Source organism: Thermobia domestica, chromosome 7 (genome assembly GCF_964235325.1).
Source record: "Thermobia domestica chromosome 7, izTheDome1.hap1.1, whole genome shotgun sequence".
Lineage (NCBI taxonomy): Eukaryota > Metazoa > Arthropoda > Insecta > Zygentoma > Lepismatidae > Thermobia > Thermobia domestica.
The window spans coordinates 159472758-159499355 of NC_137460.1; the positions used below are offsets into that span (position 1 = coordinate 159472758).

Below are 26598 nucleotides of genomic sequence, written 5' to 3' on the forward strand. Positions count from 1 at the left end.
AGCGCATAATTTAAATTGCCATATCTAATACTGAGTTGGAATGAGGCTCCTAGTTTGCCAAATTGTTGCGAATTATGATATGAAAAGGCAATCCGTATCAGTCTTCTCAAAACTCTGTGTACAGCAACGCTATCCAAAAATGCAAAAGTCATTGTGAATGGTATGCCGATTGACACAAACCATTCTAGAATATGTCCGGTAATGTGATCAAAAAACGGGACCTCGAACAACCCTCAATGAAATGAAACATAGTAGGCTTTCTTAGGTTGCATTGTAAATTTTTCATACAAGGAACTGTTTTCTTTTGCCGAATGGGTACGAGCTGTTGCGAAATCTCACGAAAGAGAGTATCTGTGATATGTAAAGCGTACGCCATGATGTTGCTGTGAGAAAAGTCTTCAAATTTTTATCCCGATGTTGGACTTAGGCTTATATCAATGTAGGAAATACATTTACAAGAAGAAGGGACCCCAGGGAAGCTTTTCGTGGATACCAAAGAAAGCTTCAAACGTGTTTGAAGCTTTCGAGGCCGTATTCATGGAACTATGAACCTGGACTCGTTGTCTTTTACTTTGTCACAAATAAGTTATTTGGTTGAAAATTTGACGAAGAAAAACTATAAATCGAGTGCTCAGGAAATATCTCGTGTAAGTACATTTTGAATTACTTATGATTGTCTTGTTTATAATGTCTTTTTAAATGTATGATTTAACTTTTTTTTTCATTTCTCGTTTGTTTCTGTTTGTACTTTCGAATTGTGTGTGAACACAAAAATGGTGGTGGCAAATAAAATTTGTTATGACATTGAAACCAGAAGCAGGTAGTGAATATTGACAGATCCATACACAAGTGTAATAATTGTTTGTGAAGAATATTTACAAACTTTGTAAATAATTTAGCACATTAATCTGAAACTGGGAATTCCGCAGATGTGTTAATTTGACTGGTGTTTTCAAAACATCGTAAATAATTTAGCACATAAATATGAAGCTTGAAAACTATACAATGTATTTGAATTGACTTTTAAAAACATAATGAGTGCTAGTCAATTTCCCAAATATTATTAGGACATAAGCCGTTTTCTTTCGTGGTTTTGGAAAAGTATTTTTGTGTATGACGGTCTGTAGCATCTTAGCCCTATACAACGACAAATTACTCAATTTATAAATATATGCAGATTGTTAAATTGTAACATTTTGCGAATGAGGTAAATATATATACTTTACTGCAAAATGAAGCTGCCATGGATGGGTCAGCTGCATTTGTGAATACGCGTTGACTGTCCGGTATTAAACAAGTGTACCGTATAATATACAGAAGATGTAATTATTGCAGGTTTTGTTTTGATGTAAGAGATAGACAATTTCAGATTCCTTTTAATACCCAAAAGAAGAATTTGAAGTAAAATTACATCTGTACCAGACTTACGCCACATTAATCTAGCACTCAAATTGGAAGATTCTAGAATGCTGGCCCGCACACATAAGTAAGAATGAGTTTAGCGGCAGTTGGTTTCTTTCTTTATTGAAGCTCAATACTCAATTCACATAGTAATATGGAGCGACCGAGAGGAGTTAATGGCGTGCTAATAGCTAGGTTGATTACTTTATTATAACTTAATGAATGCAGATAAGTGTTCTACAACCCTCCCTACTCAAATTGGTGGGAGACGTACCATTGGCACTACCGAAATTGGTTGACACATCTCTTTATGCTCTTCGTGTAATCCAATTCCTTAAGAACTACAGTATTTATTTATTTATATGCTTAGTACCGGATACAACGTATTGGCCATTTTACAGTGAATTGTGTAACAGTGTGAGCTCAGTAGTAGTGCTTACTTCTTGTGAGGGGTCCCCGATTCGACGTCAGGTCTTGTGAATGTGATGAGTGGCAATGTGTCCTTGTTTTCTCATTGTTCTTCGATTTCTCTCATATCTCGTTTCACCATTATTTTGATAAATCACTCACTCTTATTCAAGGTTGATGCATTTCAATTAAATTTATTTTGCTTAAAACTGTTGGGAACGCAGCATTTCTGACTCTTTTTGGACATTAATCGAATGTCAGTCTGAAAGCAGCATCTTAATAATACTACTATTTGATGTTATGACTTAAATAATGCAATTTAAAAGTTATATATATATATATATATATATATATATATATATATATATATATATATATATATATATATATATATATATATATATATATATATATATATATGGGTGATTCCACGAAAAAGGGAAATTTTCACTTGGAAAATTTTTGTTCCGTTGATGGTCGCCTATTTCGATAAAAATATCACATGCACTTACTACTACTAAGTACATGTTAATTAGGTGTTCAGCAGAGCTGAATCGTTATTGGTGTAGTAAATAAAAAATAATAAACTTTTCAGCACCCACGGAGTTGAGACCATAGGTCACGGAGTTGAGATTAGTTAACACGGAGTTGAAAATTGCTGTGGAGTTGAGAAACGTGATACATCCGGGTGATAAGTTTTGGTTTATAAGTGATTAAGCTTATAATTTACATAAAAATTGAAATAATTTTCCAATAGTTTTTGTAAGTTAGAATTATTCTCTTATGATGAGTAAAATTCTAACAAACTAGATGACACGTAATTTGTTATACAAAAATACTCCAGAAAATACTGCAAACATATGAAAATATATCTAATGAAGGTTCCAAAATTGAGTGTATATATATATATATGAATATGAATATGAATATGTGACGTAAATAAGAAAAAAAAGAAATACGCATACACTTATCGAATATTGAAAAATTATTGCGCTTTCAATATGTTGACTATCATATGGAGAGGACAAACTTTTCACATAAGCTTACGAAATAGACGAAGTAGTCACTAAACCTGTCTATTGTCTACTTCATTTGTTTGCTGAGCTTATGTAAACAGTCTGTCTTCTCTGTGTAATCAAGTCAACACGTCGAAAGTGCAATACTTTTTCAACATTTGGTAAGTGTATTTGTATATTTGGTATATATACAAGGTGTTTCAAAACAATACACACATCGTTTGGGAGCTGATTCCTAGCACCAAGATAAGACGAAAAGTATAGACAACTGGGTGCACAAATGCTTCCTTTCGGAGTTATAGGCTGCCGAGAATTAAAAAAAAAAAAAAATTAAAGGTCTAAAGCTCCAAAACTATGAGACCTGCCGTAGTCGGGTCACGACTTCACTTAGGAACTAATATGTGCACTATCCAAAAATATGTTTCAGAATCCTGAGGTACTCACGAAGCAATTTTTATAGAGGGAGTTTGGCTACGGGCGTATAATCTGAAGTACTCACCAACTACTTCTATAAAAGTTGTCGTGGAAGTACCGCAAGATTCTGAAACATGGATATTTGGATAGCGCACATACTAATTCCTAAGTGAAGTCTGACCCGACTGCGGTAGGTCCCATAGTTTTATGCTATGGACCTTTAAAGTTCTTCTTTTTTTTTTCTCATGTTTTCGGCAGCCTATAACTGCGAAAGGAAGCATTTGTGCACCCAGATTGGTCTATACTTTTTATCTTATCTTGGTGTTAGGAATCACCTCCCAAACGTTGTCGGTATTGTTTTGAAACGCCCTGTATAATGCACACTAAATGACAGTGTAAGGCACTCATCATTTCTGTCTTCTTTGGATAATTCGATGTTCTTTGTTAAGTAGCCCTCATTTTCCACTCCAATGAAAGAAATGTCTTGAGGAAACAGGGAAGGGCTGTTCTAGTCTACACAGAATGACAACTGCCAACGCTTTTTAAACGTCAGGTTTAGTAGGCCAGGAGAAATTCCTCCCGATCCGCGTCATAAAATTGACTGTCCGCATATTGCCCTCAGACTCTTCGACAATCCCTGAAAAGAAAACAATTACTTGATCATAAGATTGAGACGTCAATAGGTTAAAAACAGATACCATCCATCTTGACTTGACTGAAGTTTTAACTCCGGCTACCTGACAGCCTCAAATCTGAACTTCCGCGAAACACTCCTTAAATGGGCTAGGACCCACCAGCCGGCCTTTGAGTGTGAATGACACGTGGTCAGCGTGTCGGCTCCTACGACCGTTGCGATGATCTGCGCGATCAGGTTTCAGTACATCTCTACTCAAATGAGTTTTTCAATTGCCTCACTGTGCGAAGTAAACATCATTAATTTTTGAGCTTCCACCAGGAAACAAACCCAGAACCACGCACGAAAGGCGAGCATACTAGTCACTAGACCATAAACGAGCTTTATTTCTATCAATATATTCAAAGAACAAATATTTGGAAGAGCATGAGCATAACAAACACTATAGGATTATCAACTCCGTGAACTTGTCTCAACACCGTGGATTCCTTAGTTTTCAGATGGACATGGAGTTGAGAAAATCGAATATAATTTATCTTTACCGGCCCACTTTTTGACCAGTACATGTGAGTAATTGTGTACGAATTTTCTACGTTAAGGCGTAGGTTCCTCAAGGGAAAGAAGGTGGTATATACCATACAAATACATTCAGTAATAAATACCATGGTGTTGAGAATCAATTAATATACGCACCTGCTTTCCACACACAAAAATATTTTTCCTATAGCTTTTAACACATGCACACAACTTTTTCTGTTCTTCAGTCAAACATGTCTGCCTTGTCTTCTTGTGGGTATTGCCAATATGGACGACCATGCTATCTGTTGAGAGCAATGACATTTTTTCTCATACCATGGAGTTGAGACGAAATAGAGGTGACAGAAACGAAGCATAGTCAAGCTTTCGAAAATAATCGTTATAAAGGTTTACTTTCCACAAAACCGAAATATTGAAGTGTTCTCTTCCATTTAATTACCATTAAATGATGTTTGATTTGCGACTTCAGTTGTAATTTATTGAATAAAATCAGTCAACTGTAGTCTATGACAGCCCACGGTGTTGAGAAATTGGGTAATAATTAATTTTTTACGTATGTTTCGTGTTAAATTTGCAAACTGTTATACATGACATACCTACTTTGTGACGGTTACTACCAAACAAAATAAAAATGAGGTGATTCTTTCTAGTAGTAGTTTGAAGAAATGCCCGTGACAGAAAATTTCCCTTTTTCGTGGAATCACCCATATATATATATATATATATATATATATATATATATATATATATATAATAGATTGAAATTAATGGCCAATGAATTCTTGACAATATAGCCTACTTAATCATTTAATACCGGTTGTACACGAGACTGGAAGAGAAAGTTTGAGTAAAGTTTAATACTTGCCCGAATTTTTAGTATATATATATATATATATATATATGTTATGTTCGATATGGATTTTTAAACATACCTCAGTCTAGGTTTTTACATCACTAACTAAAACGCGTATCCTGAGGAAGAGGGGGATTTAAAATTCGTGCCAAAAGTAGAGGATCTCAGAAGTGGCGTAAATCAGAAAGATGAAACTGTGTGTATATATAAGGTTAACGTAAAAAATAATTTGGCACATGTCCCATTACTTTCAAAAATTCCAGTTCAAAGGGTAATTTCTGTAGGTTTTTTTCTTCAAATTCAGTTCGGTATTGTCTTTGTTTTCTCGTGAAAACTGCTGAACCGTTTGAAATTAATTTTTGAACATAACACTTAGGCGGCATTTAACATGCCACTTCCATGAATGCGTACCGGTATTCTAAGGGAGAAAGGGGATTTTGAAGTGAATGCCACACATAGAGTTTCTCACGTTCGGAAGATTAAACTTCGTATTTGAACTCTTTATTAGTAGTAAATGGACACGTGCCCCAGCGTTTAGAAAATTCTGATTTTCTTAGATGATAGGGAGAAGGAATTGGGAAGGTTCTAGAACACAGGTCCCCCCATATAGGTTAGTAGCTAGGTTGGTTCCTTTCTGTACCAAAGTTTAATATTCAATTCATATGGTATTGCCGAGCGAGCGTCAGCGAGTGAAGGCGGGTTAGGGCCCCGCAGGGCACGTTTTTTCTGACTTTATTACAGCTAAATGAGAAGGGATCTGTGTTCTAGAACCTTGCCAAAGTAATTTCTAAAATTGAATTTAATGTATTAAAAAAATTCGCCGTTCTCTCTCATCATCACAAAAGAACAGCTGAACTGTTTCAAATTAATTTTTGAATATAGCACCTGACTCGAAGCGGGTTTTATCTTGTCATTTTTAAGTAAAATGCGTATCCTTATGAGGTGAAAGAAAGCTGACAAGTGCGCCAAAAATTGGGTATCTCACGGTCTCTCATGTTAGGAGGATGGAACTCAGTATATAAGCTCTCATTGAAAATAAGTTATGTGCGCCAAAAATAGTTAAACCGTTTAACATGAATTTTTAAACATAGTGTTTGGGCTGATGGGTTTGTGTCATTAATCGTAAGTATACTTTGATTAAAATGCATTTTCTAAGGATGGAAATGGTGTGGTAAATTTCTCATAAGCAATAACATCTGCACCATTTGAAATAAATATTTAAAGATATTAAAAGTGGGTCAAGCTTTTTAAGATTACATTTCATTTCGATTCGAATATGCATCCCAAGGGAGCAGGAAGCAAGGATTAAGTATACCATTCAAATATTTGTCAAAATATATTCTTGCCGTGCTAAGAACAAGCATTCTGCTAGAAGCCATTCTTGATTAAAAACACCTTACTACTAAAATATCTTACGCATTGTAATATTATCTTCGCCATACTGAGTGCGGTTAACTTGAAATCAAATTTTTCTACGAGGGTTGTTACAAAAGTTCCGAGCCTGCCTATGAACGGAGCAGCAAAGTTAATGGATGGAGTTACTTTTCAGCATAGTCCCTGACAAGTCAACAAATTTTGCTTATCGATGTTTATGTGCGTTAATGCCGCTGGTTAAGAACGATTTGTTCGAAAGCGTGTAAAATTTCATCTACGGCATGTATGACATCATCATCATTGTCAGAATAAGTACCTTCCAACTTCTTTTTGAGTTTTGCAAAGAAATGAGTCAGAAGGTACCAAATCAGGCGAATAAGATGAGGGGGCACCAATCTGTAACCGCAATCATGAATTGCTATCATTACGATGACTTAACATGTGGCTAGGGATATTGTCTTGATGGAGAAACACATCTTCTGTAAGTTTTCCACGACACTTCTGTCGAAGAAGACCTGCATACTCTTCTCTCCTTTAGAAGATAATCCACCATCACTATCCCAGAAAACTGTAGCCATCACTTATCCAGTTGAGGGCACTGTCTTGACCTCCTTCGGAAAGGGGGATGAGAGGCGTTTCCATTGCTTGCAAACTTTGTCTGGACTTTGGTTAGTAATAATAGACCCAGGTCTCATCTACTGCCCTGATTCGCGTGCGAAAGGCATGTGGATTTGTCCAGAAGAGTTGAAGAAAATCTCTTGAAATGTTGCGTCATTGCCTATTTTTTACATTTTAAGTGCCTATTTTCCAGGTTTTGAGTGCCTAAACATCCGGTCTCTAATTATCACAATTTATCCTAAAATCACGAATCGTACCTCGTTCTCTTCGGCATGAATCGGCCTTTTAAACGGTATAACTGGCATATCTATATCGCGCACCTGAGGGGAGAAAATTCCCCGAAAAGGAAATTTTTCTTTAAAAAAATCCTTTTATTCCAAATTCCCTTTTGGCCGATTCATGCCAAAGAAAACAAAGTATGATACGTGTTCCTACGACAATTAGGGATGTATCAGGAAATTTTTATCTAGAATTCGACTTGTTTTTATCCTATAGGGGAACATGTGTATTGTTGAGACATGGGTCAATATTTTTTCTCGCCGTTAGTTTTCAAGATATGAGATTGGTATTTCGTACAGTTATTACATACACTATATAGTATATTTTGAAATAATCTGGGCGCTGAGCGTTACCACCCGGAGCGCACAGAGGGGCCCAAAATTGAGAAAAATTGATTATTTTACAGAAATTTTCCTCTTGGGGGAATTTCCTCCCCTCAGGTACGCGATAGGGATATGCAAGATATACCGTTTAAAATGCCGATTCATGCCGAACAAGACGAGGTACGATTCATGTTTCTACAACGATTAGTCTTTATGCTGAAGCGGATTGGATAGAAATTGACTGAAAATGTATTATCAAGGGAAAATTAGTAAATCGGCTATAGCGTCAAGACTATTTTCCGCGTACATTTTTCGTTCCTCATTATTTTCACAATGAAGCAAAGTTTTTTTGGTACCATTCGCATGCGCCTGTCATATACCTGAGCAGAGAAATTCACAATAAAAGTTTTTTTCAAAAAATCCCTTTTTCCCACTTTGAGCGGGAATTTCTCGCATTTGGTACGTAATAGGGAAATTTGATTGTGCAATTGGAAACTGCTTCATTGCAAAAAAAAAAAAAAAAAAAAAAAAGTACGCACCATGATCCTAGCGTCAATAGTGTTGGTACTGTAGCTGCTTGACTGAAAGCCTAAAAATTACCTTAAAAAAATTAGAAGGGTTAATAAGATCTATGCATTTTTTTCTGTTGTTCTCCTATCATCTCCTATTAAATTTACATCATCAGCATATACCATAACCTGGTGAATACCGTTCAACTCTAGGCCCTGGTTGTTATCTTTGATTTTCCTTATAGCATATTCCAGCACAAAGTTAAATAATAATGGCGACAACGCATCTCATTGTTTCAGGCCATTTTCGACGTGAAAGCTTGTGGGCAAAAAATTTTCTTACCCGGACTTTACTTTGAGATTCATTTAAACATATCTTAATTAATCTAATAAGCTTTCTTTGTATTCCAAGTTCTGTAAGAACGTTGTATAATGTTTCTCTCCTAACCGAGTCGTACGCCTTTCTAAAATCAGTAAATAATTGATGTACCGGGGTATTGTATTCCCACTTCTTTTCGAGTATTTGGCGAATGGTAAGTATTTGGTGGATAGTTGTTCGATTTCGTCGAAATCCGCACTGATAATCTCCAATAATGGGGTCAATCTTGCTAATAGAATATTTGAAAGAATTCTATAGGATGATGATAGAAGAGAAATGCCTCGATAATTATTACAGTCAGTTTTGTCGCCTTTCTTGTGAATTGGAACAATGATTGATTGATTCCACTCTTGTGGCAAGTCTTCCTTGTTCCAGATAAGGAGAATAAGTTTGTGTACCTTGTTACACAATTTTTCGCCTCCAGCTAAAATTAACTTAGTCGAAATTTCATCTACACCCGGAGATTTGTGTTTCTTTAATTTCTTTATAGCGGTTTCTACTTCTGTTCGGTTGGGTTCTGGAATATACGGTTCCGCGGTGTGTGTATCTCCTTTTCTCCACGCACATTAGTTTTTGGCTGCGTGTTCGGCAAATCGTCAAAGAAATCTTTGCATCTATTTAAGATGCTATCCGTATCAGTGAGAACTGTTCCGTCAGCTTTCTTTAATATATAAGCGAGGTTGATAGCCTTTCTTAAATTCGTTGATTCCCTTATACATGTCCCGGATGTTTTTATTTTTGCTATTATCTTCAAGTTCCTTAATTTTAGCTTTCAGAAAATCGCGTTTCTTTGTTCTAAACGTTTTGGAAGTTTCCCGCCTGATATCTGCGAAATTTTGTGTAGTTATTTCATTCGGATTTTGTAGCCAGCGTAATTTTGACTGTTTTCTCTTCTCTACTAGTTTAATGCATTCCTGGTCGAACCATGGTTTGTTTTTACGTATTTCCCCGTGTCTCAATTTTTCTATTGCTGAACTTTTAATGCTATCTCTAATTTCAATCTAAGTATTCTCAACACTAGTGCACTCCGAATCTTCTAAAACCGAAGATGTATTCGAAACCTCAATCTGATATTCGTCTCTTACCTGGCTCTCTTCTAATTTCTTTAAATTAAATCTCTCCGTTTTCGGACATTGAATATTACCTTCATTCGACGATAATCTCTCTGGTATTATTGCTACTACCAGGTAGTGATCAGTGGCACGATCAGCCCCTCGAAACGACCGGACATAAATTATGCTAGATTGCTTTCTTCTATCTACTAAAACGTGATCAATTTGATTATGTGTTTTCCCGTCTGGTGATGTCCAAGTGTATTTATGACCGTCGCGATGTGGGAATTTTGTACACTTCACGATTAGATTTTTGGATGTTGCAAGGTTCACGAGTCTAACACCGTTGTCATTACTTTCCTTATGCAGACTTTCGTTCCCTGTAATCAGTTTGAAAATACCCTCTCGTCCTACCTTCGCATTGAAATCTCCTAGTAGAATTTTCATATAGTATCGCGGGAGTTGGTCAAATATCCGTTCCACTTATCTGTAAAAACTGTCTTTTATATCGTCATTCTTATCTTCAGTTGGAGCATGTACATTTAAAGCAATAATATCGCACCACCGTCCCTTAAGAGTAACAAAAGAAAGTCTGTCACTGGTAATATTCGTTTGTAAACGAAAACCCCTGTTCCTAACTGATGATTTTTCTTTCCTTCCCACCTAACTTCGTGAAATCCTACTAGGTCCTGTATTTCTCTAACTCACTCGTTACGGATTTTAATGCACCTGCCCTATAAAGACTTGTAATATTCCATGTTCCAAATCTCATGTCCATTTTCTTTTGCTGAGGTTGTGCCAAGTTATCAGTCCTTATCCGAGGCTTTTGTGAATCTTTCAAAACAAGTTTATATATATATATATATATATATATATATATATATATATATATATATATAAACAGGACGAGGTTGTTAGCCTTACCTAAACCCCCAAGCTGGAGGACCACTCCTAGTCATCTGTCTGCGACTGCTTATTCAGTATATTCGCACCTGACTATATATCTAGAGGCCTCCTCGATCCGCAACCTGAGGACGCGCCATTCCGTGGTGACAGGAACCCCTTACACGGGGATGGTTGATACACTTTTTCATTTCTCGGCTATAACTGGTGAGGTAAAGTTTGTAGGGAAGGAAAGGAAACATTGGCAAACTCGTTATACTTTCTCCTACTAATTAAACCGATGTCGAATATTATCTATATTATATTATGGGAGCTAGACTTGTGACAATAATATTAAGTGAAGTGTGTCAACTAGCCCCGAGTCTTGGTTGGTTGACACACTGTATGGGGTAAGTGGACACAGTCATATATTGAAGTATTTTGTACCAGTTTCTTTCATATTCAATGCATTGCCAAATTATACATTCTAGTTAATTAGTACGAAAATGGCTACTAAGAGTATTATCTTAAACAATTGAATACAAATAATGTAAATGGAGAGTTAGGTCTACTGTAGGCAACTGAAAACTTATAAACTACGCAGGCTAACGTTCACAATTTCTTTAAAAGGGAATCAGCCCTATGCTTCCTACCTAACAAGCACAACCAAAAATATTATCAAAACTGGGTATTAATTCTTCGTACGACAGAAAGAACTATAGATTGGAATAGGCCTGTAATTGACCTTAGGTTATTCTTTTCACAACTAAAACAGAAGATGATGCAAAACAGCTAACATAGGCCTAGTAGCTATTTTTCGCAACAAAGTAAGCCCATAGCTACATTAAATCACAAAACTTTACATACATGTGTTATCCACTCAGACATATCGTCCATTGAATCACAATTATGACACAAATAGAATTTGCTTCTGTCAGTACGTGCCTCGTGAGCCCAGTTCTTGCAACGTGAGCATTGGTTCCATGATTTCGTTTGGTTTATGATTGGTATAGATAACGACGTGTTGCAAACTGTACTTCTTGCGGTAGCCTATTATAGGTCTCCGCCTATCTATAGAAAAATCATATTCTTCCGCTTAGCATTTATTTTTTTTAAAACTCTTCTGCTGCTTCAGGAATGCAGTAAACATTGCCCTTCGTCTCAAAGATCAGAAGACAGATATGCACCAAACACCCCTTTGAAGTTTCTCTCCCCTTTGTTGTTATTACGTGCTTAGCCAATGATATAAAGTGTGGAAAATATAATGCTCTCTTAGACAAGAAAATAAATCTGCTAAATCGGAAGCGTTTGGGAAGAGGTGAGTTGGGGGAGAGTGCTGGTTGACGTGAAGCGAAGTGAAGTTTCGATCAATAAGTATAGGCCTACAATACCAAACTGAACGAAGAAAATGTCAAATTTCTGAAAATTAAACAACATTCACCATAAGACTTAACAAAATACATTCAAAATATCTTTCATCACCACTGCGTTAGTTAACACATGTCAATCTACACCAAGCCTTTTGTGTCGACCAGCCTCATCGTGCCATGTCAGCTTATTTGTTTTGGCAAGCAATGACTGTGAGTCACACACTATTTATCTCAATGCCTATTGTAGGCGAAATAGTAATCTTTGAAATCCGCCGTTCATTGTTTTCTTTACTAAAATAATTACTACCTCAAATCACATAAAAACTAGAATTATAAAAATTTACTTGCCTCTTAAAAGCGTTCTTTTTTCTCAACTTTTGAAATGCTCTCCTATATTCGTGAAAGTACAACAGCAACTGCGTCTTACGTAGCCACTAGTATGACATGAGTATCTGGGGGTACCAACAGCTAAACGTGGATTTAATTTGCAGTGTGTCAACCAGCCCCGGTCTCCTCTACTTCAACGAAAAAGATAGTATCCTACTAGTTATACAACTTTTCGTCAAACAGTATTAGAACAATCAGGAAAACTAACGTTGATATACAAATATTCAGATTATGTCTTGCTCCCCCCCCTACTTTTAACGTCCAAACGCCGCCACTGCGTCTGCCTTTCATATAGCCTTGGTGCTGGCAGAAATACACTTCAATCCAAGCAACCAACCAACCTTTAATATTATACAAATCTTTGTTTTTTATTAACTGTGTTTTGATGAAGATGACTTCTCTTATCAGTCTCACATTTATATATATGCTCAAAAAACTTTGCAGGGTATATTTACAAAATTCAAAAGCACTTGGAGTTCTGCTTTCATTAGTTCACAGTAGCTTCTGTTCCCTACATCAGTATATCACAGTCGATCGATATGATCGAGACGATGTTGACATGCTAAAACCAAAATATTCTTAATCAATAGGTTGGGGCGCTGCCTAGGTATGAGATAGAGACGCAACCTGTTGTATTTTCTCTCTAAATACTAACAAGGGAACTTTTTCTGGTGTCACATGAAATGTGGAACGAGACTATGGTTAATCGATTTGTGTTAGTGAACACAAAAACCCATAGGCTTGAAAAACCCTCGATCGCAATCGTTCCGTACTTATGGGGAGAAGAGTAGGGGCACTGCCAACACATCACGTAAATAATGAGACGAAATATGCCGCGAGTTCGATGAAAGTATGCATAGAAGCGCAGTTAAACATATACTACAATGTGACATTACATTCGACAATACCCTGACAAGAGAGGGCAGAGGCCTAGCACGTAACGTCAGAGGAGGAGGGCGGGTAGCGTGGAGTAATTCGTAGGGGAAAAAATCCATAGAAGGTATGAACTCGTACGAACCGAACTTGGGGTGAATAGCATAGTAATATATCATGAACATGGTCAAGTACATGAGTGGAGAGTAGAAAGGCAAGAGGGCAACGGCCCCCACCTTCCTGAACTGATCTTTCAATGTATAGGTGTAATGGACTTTTCAGTGCATTCACACAGGGGCGTATATTGTTGTTTTACTTTTATCATCATAAACATATGAAAGTGAATGCCTACATGTATACAACAGTCTATATACATCAGACGTTACGAGGGGAGGAGGTCCGGACCCTACAGACAATCCCTTCCATAACTCTCTTCTTCCATTTCTGCTTCCCGGTGTCGTCTACAGGCTGTCTATAGTTTGTGATTGATTACTTGACCATGTATTATTACTGCACCATCCCCCTGAAGTCCTGCTTTCCGTTTTCCTCAATTATATGTTCATTTTTACTTGTGCTTACCCGCCCCCTCTTGTTGTTATGTGCTACACCTCTGCCCTGACTTGTCAGAGTATTGTCGAATATAATGTCACCTTCGTTCTTCATAAACCCTTCGTTGCATAAGGACGTTAAAGTCAAATAGACTTTATCTATTCATGGATAATCTAAATAAATAAAGCAAATTCATGTAGTTCAGAAGAATCTGGTTTAAGCCAAAAGAAGCCTTTGGAAAAAATGTTATTTGCCTACTCTGATACAGATTGAGTTTCTTAAACTTGAGACTTCAAAATACCTAGTTATATCAAAAATACTGTCACAAGTGAGTGTGAATAACATAAAGAGTATTAACGCCAAGGCAATTTATTTTGATTATGTTTTACATTGATATGTTGTACACCTGACGCACGAATTATTTTTCGAAATGTCCCCCGTTGGCCTTGATGCAGGCACGAAGTCTTTCCGGCCACTGGTCAATGGTATTACGCACCACGTCCATAGGAAAATTGTTCACTGCTCGGGTCAAGGATTGTTTTAGACTGTCGACAGATGGATGCCGTTTATGGCAGACCTTTGCTTGAAGGACTGCCCAAAGTTTGTAGTCCAACGGGTTAATCCTTAGGGTACAATATTCGACTTCAGAATATTAGCATTGAAGCTACGAAAACACTGCAATGCTATAAGTTAAAACATCTAACTCTCAGGATGTTCAAAATATTGGTTCTATTTCTAGTACTGCAAAATCTCCGACCACGTTCAACAATAACAAAGTGACAGTCATCAGTGTTGCTAAACATTAGTGTTGTCAGGCTAAGGCATGCCAGTGTTTATTTGTAGCAGAAAACAAAAACACCACACCGCAAGGGGGGGGGGGGGCTAAGCAACCCAGTTCGCATTATTGCCCTATACAAAATAAACGAGAACCCGTTTAGAGCAAAATCAAGCACGATTCTTTTATTAACATACCATTACACAATTTTTTTTGTTGTTGTTCACACAGAGAAGCACATTTCACAATATAATTGGCTGTGGGTTCAACGAAACCCTCCCCCCCCCCCCTTGGTATCGTAGGGGTTAAGGTCCGGGCAGCTAGAAGGCCAGTCAGCGGTAGAAATGAAGTCGGGGACGTTGCGTGCCAGCCAGTCCTGGGTTGTTTTCGCTTTGTTGCCTGGAGCGGAATCCTGCTGGAAGGTCCACCTTTCTCCAGGGAACATGGTAGCAGACAGTGGTTTCACTATATGTGTTATCACTGTGTCCTGGTACACCGTGGCAGATGTTTTAACACCTTGTTCGCAAAGATGCAGCTGGGTTGTGCTTGAGTAGCTCACTTCCCACCAAACCATCACTGAGGCAGGATGATGTGCCCTCTGAACCCTTGGAGCTGCCTCAACAGCTACAGTAGATGACGTGGCATACACACGGTCATTTTGGGCGTTGTACGCCTGCTCAATTGTGAACACCTTTTCATCAGTGAACAAAATCTTTGTGTGCAGATTGTTGGCGTAAAGCCGCAATAGTCGCTTTGATTTAAGGTTCTTCTGCGACATTAATGTTTGGGTCAGGAAGTGACCAGTCCGCCTTTTATACGGCCGTAGATGTAGGTCACTCCTGAGCACATGAGACATGGAATTTCTGCTTATGTTCATCTCCGCAGCCATTTCACTTCGTGTTCGAACAGGATTTCTTCGAATTCTTGCTGTGACTGCTTTCTGGACCTGCGGGGTTCGTACCGTTCGTGGTCTGCCACTCCTTGCGCGGTCAGCTGCCGTTCCAGTCGCGATGTATCGCTGTATGGCGCGATACACAAATCTCTTGCTGATTTGTAGGGGTTTCAGGAGGTTGAAAATCTCACCGCTGTCTTCCCGACCTTGTATAGTGCAATTACTGCTACACGATGTTCGTAATCGCCCCACTCCATCAGAACTCAGTACAATATCAGCGTATGTTATGAACAGTCACACACACACTACATTAATCTTCCGCTTTATACACACATGGCAGCACTGTGCCACTCCAAATGCCTACAGCATCACTCCAAACTTTGTGACACTATTTATGATATAACTAGGTATCTGAAGAAAGCATCCGACGAAAATTCTGTTCGAAAGAAAAAGTTAATAATTTGAGGGAAATCCCGTGTGATAAGATTAACCTCTTCGTCCACCATCCAACTTAGAAAAATGAGGATCTCCAATTTTTATTGCGGATTCCGATACGGGGAAAAAATAAGTGCATTTTACTGGAAACTTTTTCTTCGGTTCATGATATATGGCACTGTAATCAATGAAAACTAATTCTTCAATTGAAAGTTCTTACATTTCATTCCAAAATAAATCTGCGATAAACAGTGCCAATCTTTTGTCTTAAACGTTTTCTTGACTTGTGATACGTGGTGTGGAGATAGCTCTGCATTCGCTGTGAATTCAGCTATTTCAAATATCGTAGTTGGCTACTAAATATTTTATTGGCTTCATGTCTCCGTGGTTTACGCTAACGTAGAGGCTATCCAATATCTATATTATAAAATTGAAAGTGACTTTGTTCGTGACTCTTAATCTCTTGAACCGCCCGACCGATCTCGATCAAATTTTCAACGTACATGCGGTTCTGGCGTGTGAGTGTTTTTTAGCTATTTACTTTGACGGTACAACTTAGGGGAGGAGGGGGACAAAAAAAAAATAAAACTTAATAACTCTTGAACCACCTGACCGATCTTGATCAAATTTTCACTGTAGATGAGGTTTGGGACTGGGATGATTTTTATCATTTTACTTTGACGGGGCAACGTAGGGGAGGAGTGGAGGGGGAAATATATAAAAATTAATAACTATAAAAATAAAAGTGACTATGTTTGTGAATTATTAACTCTTGAACCACCCGATCGATCTCAATCAAATTTTCAACATATATGAAGTTCAAACCTGGGAAGCTTTTTATCATTTCATTTTGAGAGTAGATTTTAGGGGAGGGGGAGAAGAAATATATGAAAATGAATAAAACTTGACTCTTGAACCATCCTACGGATCTCAATCTAATTTTCAACATAGATAAGGTTTGGGCCTGGGATGCTTTCTTCATTTCACTTTTACAGTACACCGAAGGGCTGGTGGGGGGAATACATATATATATATATATATATATATATATATATATATATATATATATATATATATAAAGGTAAAAATAAAAGTGACTGTGACTTCATCGCGCTTAAACCACCCAACCGATCTTAACCAAATTTTCAATATAGATTAAGTTCAGACTTGAGGTGATTTATATCATATCACTTTAATTGTAGAACTTAAGGATAGGGAGGGGACAGATTTACAAAAATAAATAAAACTTAATAACTCTTGAACCACCCGACCGATGTCGATCAAACTTTCAATATAGATAAAGTTTGGGCGTGGGATGTTTTCTTCATTTCACTTTTACAGTGCAGCGAAGGGGGGTTGGGGGAAGATATATATGTAAAAATAAAAGTGACTGTCTTGGTCACTTCACCACGCTCAAACCACCCGACCGATCTTTTTTTTTTTTAAAAAAAAAAAAGAGGTTCGGACCTGAGGTGTTTTTTATCATATCACTTTAACGGTAGAACTTAGGGGAGGGGGAGGGAGGAAATATATAAAAATCAATTTATATAAGACTGAAAGTGACTATTTTTGTAACTTAACTCTTGAACTGTCCGACCGATCTCAATGAAATTTTCAAGAAACATGAGGTTCGGATCTGAAAACATTTGCAATTTCACTTTAACGGTAGATCCTAGGGGTAGAGAAGGAGAAGGGGATGTATAAATAAAAACTAATAAAACCTAATATCTTTTGAACTACCCAACCAATCTTGATCAAATTTTCAACTATGAGGGTCGGGCCTTGGGCGTTTTTTTATCGTTTCACTTTGACTAGCCAACATAGCATAAGGGGAGGGGGAGATATACGTAAAAAAAAAGAAAAAAAGAATACAATAAAAATGACTGACTTTTGACTTCATCACTCTTGAACCACCTGACCGATCTCAATCAAATTTTCAACATACATGAGTTTAGGGGCAGGGATTGCTTTAGGCTATTCAGTTTGACGATGCAATGTAGGGGAGGGTGGGGGGAGAGAAATTTCAAAATGATCAAAAATGAGCAATATTAGTGTTTAATTCATAGTTTTCGGGGGTCGATGAGAGAAACAGTGACACTTCTGATGCTGTTTTGAATCCAAGTTCAGTCCTGATAGTTGGGGAGGGGGATAAACATTTAAAAATGATCGAAAATGACTAATATTAGGGTGGAATCCATAGTTTGAGGAGTAGCTGAGATTAACAGTGACAATTCTGATGCCGTGTGTCGCAGCAAGGAGGAGGGGGAGCTATATATAATAATGATCGAAAATTACCAATATTAGTGTCTACATCATAGTTTTCGGGGTCATTCAGATGAACAGTGACATTTACGATTTGGTTTAAATCTAAAATCAGCCCCGCCACTTGGGGAGGGGGAGTAAGAGATATTTAAAAATCATCGATGTTAGTGCTGAATCCACATTTTTGAGGTCGCTGAGATGTACGGATGTAAGATGACACTTCCGATGCCATGGCCCGCAACATGGGGTGGGGCAAATTTTATATATATATATATATATAAATGGTCAAGAATGACAGATACTACTGTTGAATTTATAGTTCTTGCGGTCGTCGAAATGAACAGTGACACTTCTGATGCTGTTTAAGTCCATTTTCAGCCCTGACACTTTGGGGATGAGGAGGGATGACATACATTAAAATGATTCAAAATGAGCAATATCAGTGTGCATTTAAATTCATTCCAACCTAGCGAAGCTGTAATATATGCTAGTTTTTTTTATATTTGATACTCCCGTCTTTAAGAGAAAGATGTTAATGGAGCTGTTAATCATGAAGTTTATCAGTTGCTTCATGCGTTGTTTTTGTATTAGTTCTGTAGTGTATTTTTTTACTGCATTCGTTGATGATTCGTTTGTTTTGAATTGCGCTCATTTATTGTTTGAACTAGTTTTGCCTAGTTTCTTGATTACAGAAAGATGCAACCGATAAAATGCGTAATAGCAAATGACGATTACGAACGCAGACTGCACCTAATTGCACTGCCAGAATTGAATTATCTGAATTTACGCCGAATTAACGCCACCTATTACGAAGTGAAACGTTTAAGACAAGAAATTAGTACAGTTTATCGCAGATTTATCCTGGGTTGAAACATGGGAGCTCCTAATTGAAGAAATCTTACTGAAACTTGTTTCCGATTATTACATTGGAATCATATCACGAATCATATAATAATAATAATAATAAACATAAAAAGAAAATAAATAAAAAAGGTTTCGAATTAAATTTTCTTATTTTCCCTTTTATCAGAATCTATAGTAAGTAAATCGGAATTCCCACCTAGGTTCAAAGTTACCCCATACCCACTTCCAGGGGAAGCTAAGGGATTAATTTCGTCATATATGAATTTCTTCTCCAAAATATTAACTTTTTATTTCGAATATTTTTTTTTTATTCAACAGCGCAAACCACAAAATGAAAGATAGTTTCTGTTCGGGGCTGTTAGTGCCAACTTTTCAGGTTTTTTGTACAAAAATTAGAATGAAGAACTTTCAACTCAAGCTATATTCACCATTATTGAAAGCACTTCGAGCTATAGTTCTTGTGCAGAAAACCCCGTTCCATGGTTTCAGATACTTCTGTTTTCACAGGCTTTCGAAATTGACAGATTTTGTACTTTTGATGCCTGTATTGGAGATCTGAAAAATTATTTTAATTGAAACATTATCGTGCCTTTATTTTATGAAAGACCAAAATCTCTGCTTTAGGGTAGTACAAACCGCAACTTTGTCTTTCGTAATAATCATGTAGCAGTTTTTCTGCACCGCCACAAACTCTTTATTTTCACGTTTCTGTTCAGAAAATTCGTATTTCTGTTCAGAAAAATCTGGTCATCCTTCTCAGCATGCCCTTAGTAATAGCGTAACCTTTGATATATATATATATATATATATATATATATATATAAAAGAGCAACCATCGCATACAATATGTGATTATTTCACATAGAATGGCCCTGTTATGTCCACTGAAACCAGCGGTGCTATTCAGCACCTTCATATACATTAAACAAAACACAGTATATTTTCTGATCAACGTCAAAGTCCAAGGAGTTCAGATATGGTATTCGGATTCAAATAAAGTTACTTTGGATCAAACTTTATTCGAAATCCCGCCATCGGAATATTAAAGACATGATAACAACGAACTGAATTTATTTAAAGCGTATGCCTAAAACTCTTATCAAAAATTACAAGTCGTCGTAGTCTTAAGTCTGACGGCCTTTCAACTTGCGCAGGTGTTGAGTTTTATAACACTTCAAATTCTAAGTCATTTCTTACATTCACTAAACTCCTAGTCCAGTTCATTGTAAGCTTTTATACACCATCCTGAACATTACGAACTCGTTATATGAACGAAAAATGATCGAGAAGCACCTCGGTCGCTTGAAGGATTTCTACTACCATTAAAATTCATGTCGATATCTTATCTCAGTTTACAATCTCACGCATGATGTCCAGCCCACTGTAACGGTTCAGTTTGATCATCCGAATGTCCGCTCTTCAATTCACCTATCATTTGCATAAGTGGGCCACTTTTGCTTCTGGGTGATTTTCAACAATGTTGAAGTGCCCAAAACTTAGGCAGATGTAAAATACCATGCGCTTAAAGTTACATTCTGTGTTCATCATCACAGTTTATTCATAGGAATATATATGAATATATATAAAAATCAAACTAAAATAAAATTTTACTATTTTAAATGTGGCTCTTTTATGTTTTCGTTCTTTTCCTTTAAAGTGAGAAAATAATAAAAATCTCGTAAAGCAAAGCAAAGAAAAAAACAACTATATAGTAAGTTTCGCTTCCAAAGAGATGATGTAACCGTTGACAGAAAACAAGGGGGGGGGGGGGCGAAGAATAAAAATGTGGAAAATTTTCCTTTTTAGCTCCTGTTTAGCTTGTGGTCACATGCGAGTTTCAGTCAGTCAGTCATTTTCTTCAAACATAAAAGAAGTAATGTTCAGTTTACGTACCAAAAAGCACCTAGTTGGTAAATCTTACCTTGAGCTTTTCAGCAAACAGTTATTGTTGTTGTTTATCAATTTCTTCTATTTACTTGTATACATGGTATGTATAGTATAGATAAATTTATCATTTACTTTCGGGACAGTAAGACTTCACAGTTTTTTCCAGATTACTTAAAACAAATAATAGAAGTATATTGGAGTGTATAGCTGCGTGTTATATTAACGAAATATTATTAATTAAAGTTACTCCTTTCGAGTTAAAAGTGTTGGATAATTATATCATTTCGTGTATATCCGGTAAAACTTACTACTGGAACATTTATGATAGTAGTATCGCTTTTGTGCTTTGTCCCATACTTATTTTATAGTTCCATATAATTTTCGTAGTCAGAATTGTTTATAAATATTGTAGGATAATAATTACGTTTTAATTTTTGTACATAAATAGTATTTAAAATTATTCAAACAGATTTTAAGAGAGATTACATCGTTCACCACTGACTCATAAGATTTTTGTCTTACAAGCAATATTTAGATAAATTTATATAAATAAAAATCTCTTTTCAGCTGGTGGCATTGCACGGTCTAGAGGCAGATCGACACTTGCTGCGCTGTCTCTTCTCACACATTGACTTCAGTGCTGAGGGGAGCAAAACCAGCAGCAAGGATTTATACCAAACTCAGTTGCTTGTTCAGGAGTGTTCTGCTTTAGTAACAAAACCAAGCTTTGTTTCAAACCTTTGCTACGCTATTGATAACCCTCTTAACCAACAAAAGGTACGTATTTATATGTCGACATATTGGTAATATGTGAAATAATTACTCAAATAATGTTAAGAAGAGAGTATATTTTCTTCTAGAAAGTATGTTTGTTATAACTAAATTAATAAGTGCTTGGTAAATGAAAGCTAAGCCCGTCGTTTTTCAATTCTATAAGCTGCATAAACAAATTACAGAGGGAGGATAATATTTTACACACACACACACAAAAGTATATTTGCAAAATCTTATGCTCTTCTCTTTCTATCTTCAAAGAAAATAAAGTGCGTGAACTCAAGATCGGAATGAAATTCGAAGGCACAAGATCTTTTCTTAGATTAGTCTGCCCATAGTTGCGATCCCAATAAACATATATGCATAACTTCGTCGCTCTGGAACCTTTTCTTCTTGGAGCCGTGTCAAAACTTACAACAAACGGGTGTGATTAACTGGAACTCCTGGCATTCAGCCTACAAAGGAGTATTGGCCAGTCAGATGCACGTTCAGCGCATTGGCTCCTAATGCCACTAATTGCGTAATTGCTAATGCTTGCTATAAGTGCATTATTCTGAAACAAACTCTTACTTTATATCTCGGACTGTTCATATTTAGTATTTATCTTCCACTATATATTTCGGTCCCTTCTGTGGCCATGAATTCGTGGCAGGAAATTTCATGTGGAGAGTTTTCCAAGGATATATCTAAAAACTAAAAAAATGGTAGGTGTATATTATAGGTAGAAAGTGCGCACATATTTTGATGCTTGCCATATTTAGTGACTAGAAAGAGAACGAAGTTTCAGTTAGTGGTTAATATTAATTTTGTGTGTGAACTTGTGGATCCAATAAATGATTATTTATGTATGCAAAATGCGACTAAAATCTTGCCTTAACTGGAGTAAATACCTTGATACATTAAGGTTGTCGGGTAGAAAAAATATTGTAGCTTTATATGTTGATTTACAGCAGAGTAATGAATGACTCCTTAGTTTAGTTTCCTTATGTAGAGGGTACATGTTTTCTATTGTAGCCTATGTTGTAGATACTCATTCAGAAGTGCGTGGTTTACATATAGAAGATTCAAACGAATTTACAGTAGTAACGAGTATAGTTTAGGGTGAGTACAAAGATTGGATCTTAACCACATTTCCAGAAAAGCAGATGCAAGTTATTAGGAAGTGATTAAAATTTTTTTGTGTTTAATTTAAAAATTCACGTTTTTAAATTACTTCAGGTACAGGACTAGGACAACGACAGTGATGAATCCTTGACCACAGAAGGGTCCGAAATATATAGTGAAATTTAAATTCTAAATATGAACAACAGCCCGAGGTGTCATTTATTATGATTTTCTGGTCAAAGTTTGCTGTATCTTACTCATTTTTATGTATTATTACGTAATCAGTGAGTGAACCTTGGAAAGTCTTTGCCCTCAGTAGAAATAGAACCGTTCTACCTTTTCGGCAAGAAACAAGCTTTTAATTAAAAATTGGTGTTCATTAAGAAAAGTTAAAAAGTTGACTACATATATAGCTGCTCTATCAGTGTAAAATTAGTATGGTGGAAGAATAAACTGATGGCCTCAAAAACTCTGCACTGTTTTTAAGTGGATAATTCATACTGGAGTATTCCTAATTAAGCGTTCTACAATTTTTTAATATAGCTAATTCCTAATTCTGGATTCTTGCTTCTAATTCGTTTGTGTGGAATATATTAAAACAGTTACAAGACTAAAAATCAGAACTTTTTTCCGTTGGAATTTGTTATTAGGTTTATTTTATTCGTAAATTGAAAGGTCTGTTTTATGTATATTGTTTCAACACAGAAGGCATTTTATTATTATTACTTTTAATACGTATTTTTTGGAACTGTCATTTTGATTGTACGTCCACGATTATAATTCACCTTCTTGCGATTTACAACAAATCTCAAATTAGAACATAAGTGGTGTGTACTTTTCTTTCTTTTCTAGAGGTTGAAGACGTATGCTGCCTCTTAGTAAGTATTTAATTGTTATTTGGTCGTTTAAGAAGTACTGTGATTAGAGAAAACTGTATATCTTGTTTCTTTGTTGTCTCATTATGCAGAAACGTCTCTTTTTAATTCCTTCTGATGGTATATGTGCAGTCTTGTTTATAGAAAAGTTACCCATCTCTCTTTGAGAAGTCCTGCTTTCTTACGTACTGTTGAAATTGAATCAAAGAACTGGATTTTCTTTGACAAAGTTAGATCTATATTTAGAGGCAAAGTAAAAGAATTTCCTACATATGATTGTCGGAGTTTTGCTTTCTAAAGCAAAGTGCGTGGCTTTTTTACAAGACTATACGTCCTCTCCCTACATCACCTTCCCAGTCCTTCCTAGTTCACGATCTTTGTCTTCTTCTGTTCCTTAAACGAATTTATTAACCCTTTCAGAAGCCTTAACACATTCATATATAAAATTCTCGGGTGAAGTTACTGTTGAATGAATACATGTAAAAATGAACAGTTAGTAAATTAAATTTTCCGTTTGTCAAGGATCACGTCGAAAATGTGCTTAATAATTATTACATGCTAAGAGCTTCATAATGGAAGCCAAATTCAAAAGTAGAAAGTACGGGAAAGTCTTCAAAACTCGAAAATAAAATAAATGAAGAATTTGACCCCAAACCCATTTTGAATATCCTCGTAACTAAAGAATGGCATTTCTGTCGTGTATGCGGAAGGTCCAAATTTAATTCCTTAAACTATAACTACGATCTCATTAAACAGGTCAACGTCTCACAGGTTATTGCTGAAAATTAATTCAACTTCAAAACCCATTTGTAGTCCTCAGTATATATATATATATATATATATATATATCATACATACAAAGGAACGAAAAGAAGAATTTGGCAGAAGCGAGTAATCTCAGATGTTTAGGCAAAACCTTTCAGAATTTAGAGAGAGAGAGGAAGTGAATAATATGTTCTTCTTCCTCATTAGTTGCAGATTACTACCCTAATTATAGAGAAAAGGGTTTCTGTAGCACTGTTTCTTGTACAATTGTGAGTAGGATATGTAAAAATATTGTATATAATAGACTGATCAATTATTATTTCAAGTGAATTGGTCAATAAAGGAATATATTGTCTTTAGCCGTGCCCATCCCATGATCAAAAATCTAATTATGATGTAAATAATCATTACGTGGTGTAAGAATAAATCGTGAAGACATTATTTAACAAAGAAATAATAATTACAAACCTGTTTTCTCTAGAATAAATCTTGCATCTTGATAACCATTATGTTCTAATGTATTTGGCACTTTTTGCTGCAGATAGGTAAACTTGTTTTTAAATGTAATTGCTAATGCAGAATAACATTTTAATTCATAATAGTTATGTAATTCCGAAGAATATCATTCAGTATATTACATGAAAACTGTAAACGAGGACAAAGTACTTAATCTGATCCTGTCTTACTGTCTAGTGACTAAGGTTACAACTTATAGAAGTGTACATAGAATCATACATTTTTGAAGGAACTTTCGATTGAAACGAAACATTTGCCACGTGGATGATTATCTCCGGAATTAGTGCTGTGTACAGTTTAATAATATGTGCTATATATGTAAAAAAAAAAAAAAAAAATACTCATATATCGTACAGTTTTAATGTACGCGATGATACCATGTTACTGTAGCTGGAAAACCATATTAAAATCCGTAAGACGTACCTTAAAACAAATTAAAGTATTGCCTACTTTTATTATAGTTTCTAAATATAAAATAACCCTATTAAAATCTCTAAAACAATTAAAAAATATAAAATCTGCGTACATACTTTTAATAGAGGCTAAAGAAATATGATAATACGTAAGTTATATCTGATAACAATAAGGATTGTACTATTTATTAATGGACAGACCAAATCGAAAGTTCTGTGAATCCTAGATTGGGCCTCCTCTTTTCCTGCCCATTTTAGTTGTAAATGTTAAATGTAACATAGAAGGCAAATGTGAAGTGATATTTTTGTTGTTAATAAAATTATATAATTCAAAGGGTAGTTACAAATTTGTGCTTTTATCTTTCACAGAGCTTAAAACCGTCTGCGCAGTTTTTCCCTCAACTTAGTAAAGTTCTGAAACTAACACCAATTCAGGAAGTGGTTTTTGGCTTAGCTCTTCTGCAGTCTTCCAACTCTTACACTCGTAGTTTCGCAGCGCAGTTTGTAAAGCAGAAACTACCTGACCTCATTCGTTCGTATATTGATTCCGGTAAGTCTGCACTTTCCCTTAGCGTATATAATGGGTGTGAGTAAATATGTTAAATTCACGTAGACCTTAAAGTTTAAAATATGTCTTCGTGCTTTAAATTAGTATGCAGTCTTTCTTATATTCAAGTTGAAGTTATTCTGGGTGCGAAAGACTAATTTTCTTTTTTGATTTACTGCGAAGCACATTTATTTGTTGTTGAAAGATTCAGGTGAGAGAGAAATGTGATGTGGAATAAAATGAGATACTTGTAATGCATACACGAGAAGTAGTCCATAAATGAGTTTCTCTATGATGGTATTATCCACGTGGTTATTCTAGGATGATTGCGTTTTGTGTAGAAGCATATTTCTCTTAATAGTCACCATATAATAGGGCACTTACCATATCGCTGCACCAGCTTGAAGAATACCTGTTCATAAAAACATGTTCTACTTGCGGAAGAATTGCCGGACAGCAGTTTTCATTTTTCAATGTTTGCCAAATGTTTCGCCCAACCACTTCTTTAAGACAGGAAATAGCTGAGTCATTGGGTACAGGAACTGGACTGTAAGAGGGTGTTCAGTGAGTTCTCAACCAAGTCTAATGCTCATGTTCTACAGTTCTTCTGACTAAGAAATCTGACTTCATC

General features: G+C 36.1%; 1 protein-coding gene across 6 annotated transcripts in view; it reads left to right on the top strand.

Moving 5' to 3' along the window:
• The first annotated feature begins 327 nt into the window (after positions 1-327).
• The window catches only part of Not1 (CCR4-NOT transcription complex subunit 1), a 225256-nt gene continuing 198985 nt past the window's right edge, over positions 328-26598 (top strand). For 3 of the 6 annotated variants that reach the window (XM_081765493.1, XM_081765498.1, XM_081765497.1), the window contains exons 1-3: positions 329-647; positions 21541-21750; positions 25790-25970. In XM_081765493.1, coding sequence (XP_081621619.1) covers positions 546-647; positions 21541-21750; positions 25790-25970 — 493 coding nt within the window. In that variant the 5' untranslated portion in view covers positions 329-545. Of the gene's footprint in view, positions 648-21540; positions 21751-25789; positions 25971-26598 lie in introns of all 6 variants that reach the window. The other 3 variants (XM_081765495.1, XM_081765494.1, XM_081765496.1) reach the window with 2 other exon arrangements.